This window comes from Galeopterus variegatus, unplaced genomic scaffold (assembly GCF_000696425.1).
Source record: "Galeopterus variegatus unplaced genomic scaffold, G_variegatus-3.0.2 Scaffold3516, whole genome shotgun sequence".
Taxonomy (NCBI): domain Eukaryota; kingdom Metazoa; phylum Chordata; class Mammalia; order Dermoptera; family Cynocephalidae; genus Galeopterus; species Galeopterus variegatus.
Window position 1 is genome coordinate 223,069 of NW_007729627.1, and position 1,685 is coordinate 224,753.

The window sequence follows — 1,685 nt, forward strand, 5'->3', positions numbered from 1 at the left end:
AAAAAACCAACACCACGTGGCAAATAACGAACATATGTGACCTAGTGCATTTTCCTGTTATAGGAGAAACAGTTGAGTTGTGTTGCCAACCAGAACGGGTCGCAAGCAGACTGTGAGCTCGGAAATCCTTTTAAAAGAAATTCCAGTGTAGGTGATGCCTTCACGAATTGTATTTTACTGTTTTAAATACCTTTCCAGTGTCTGTATGCTTGGCCTGTGTTAACAGCTATTTATATTTTTTTAGGTTACTTTTTATTTGATTTTAAGTACAACTGAGGTCACCTTTGACACGACTGATCTGGATATTAATCTGAAGTTGGAAACGTAAGATTTACTTCAACCCTTCCATTCAGAATCATTTTATGAAAACACAGGCAGTCAATGAATTGGCCCTGATCTAACTCATAGAAATGTAATTGTAATGAGAAAACTGACTGCTAAAATAAAACCCTATTGTTTCCTATTCATTTTCAGAACAAGCAATCAAGATAATTTGGCTTCAATTACAGCTAAAGCAAAAGTGGTTATTGAACTGCTTTTATCCGTCTCTGGGTGAGTGTTTGTGTTTAGCATAACAGATCAATGTTTGAAAGAACCATTTATAAGCATCACTAAAAACTGATGTTTTTCAATTTAACAGAGTTGCTAAACCTTCCCAGGTATATTTTGGAGGTACAGTTGTTGGTGAGCAAGCTATGAAATATGAAGATGAAGTGGGAAGTTTAATAGAGTATGAATTCAGGGTAAGTTGGAGCAGTTGGTCTTTTTTTTATACTAGAAGTTAGTATATCCTAGATATGGTCTTGAATATGTTATTTTAATAAATAAATAGTTAATAAGCACTATAAATAAATCCTCAGTTAAAAATGAATTTGCCAGTTTTTAAACAACATTACTGGCTTATAGTAAACATTTTATTCTCTAGAATGGACAGCTATCACTTAACATAGGACTTTGTTCAGAATCCAGTTCAGTTTGGTCTTTTTCTTATTAGAGAGTTTATGTATGTCATGTAGAGACAAAGTAATACTTGTTTTTTCCCCCAAAGTCTATAAAACAAAAAAGTCCCAAAGTAATTTATATTTGGCTCTAGAATGTGTTATGATTTATTTCTTCCTCCACTATAAGATCATTTTTCTTATTGCTGTGGTTGAAAGAATATACTGTCTGCTTACCTTTCACAAGCCCAGTTTTGTGATGGTGAATGTAGATGTAGTATGTGCCAGTAAGGAAGGCCAGTGACTGGCTCTGAACTCTATCAAAGTAGGCAGGCACAGTGACTCTGTGTCCAGGTGAATGAACATAAACACATGGTACAGAGTCCGCTCATAGCTCAAACGTGGGTTTAGGTATGTGTGGCTCAAATCACATTCCTGAAAGCGTAGTGGCCATTTGAGGTGAAAGTCTGAAATGGCAAGAATGGGCTCACTTCTGACTGCGGCTGAATGAAGAGGCTGAATTCTCTTCTGTGTCTCTCTTAGCATGTGGACACAGCTGAGACAGGTAGTGGTGGTGGTTTTGATCTCTGTGCAGGTGTGGTTGAAAAAGAAGCTTATGGAGTTCCAGAGTAGTGCTCCACACAGACCAAGAGAGCTCTTACCTCTCGCTTTTGGCTTCTGCTGCAGGAAGTTGCACTGTTCCCAGCTTGGACTCTCAGATTCATGGTTGTCATGATTTTACACAAA

At 37.3% G+C, this 1,685-nt stretch overlaps 1 protein-coding gene across 1 annotated transcript in view; it reads left to right on the forward strand.

The window, feature by feature from the left end:
- The window catches only part of LOC103600955 (integrin alpha-6), a 28,616-nt gene extending 27,045 nt beyond the window's left edge, over positions 1 to 1,571 (forward strand). The window contains exons 17-19 of the mRNA XM_008585322.1: positions 475 to 552; positions 641 to 743; positions 1,482 to 1,571. Of these exons, the coding sequence (XP_008583544.1) occupies positions 475 to 552; positions 641 to 743; positions 1,482 to 1,571 (271 nt within the window). The remainder of the gene's footprint in view (positions 1 to 474; positions 553 to 640; positions 744 to 1,481) is intronic.
- The last annotated feature ends 114 nt before the right edge of the window (positions 1,572 to 1,685 follow it).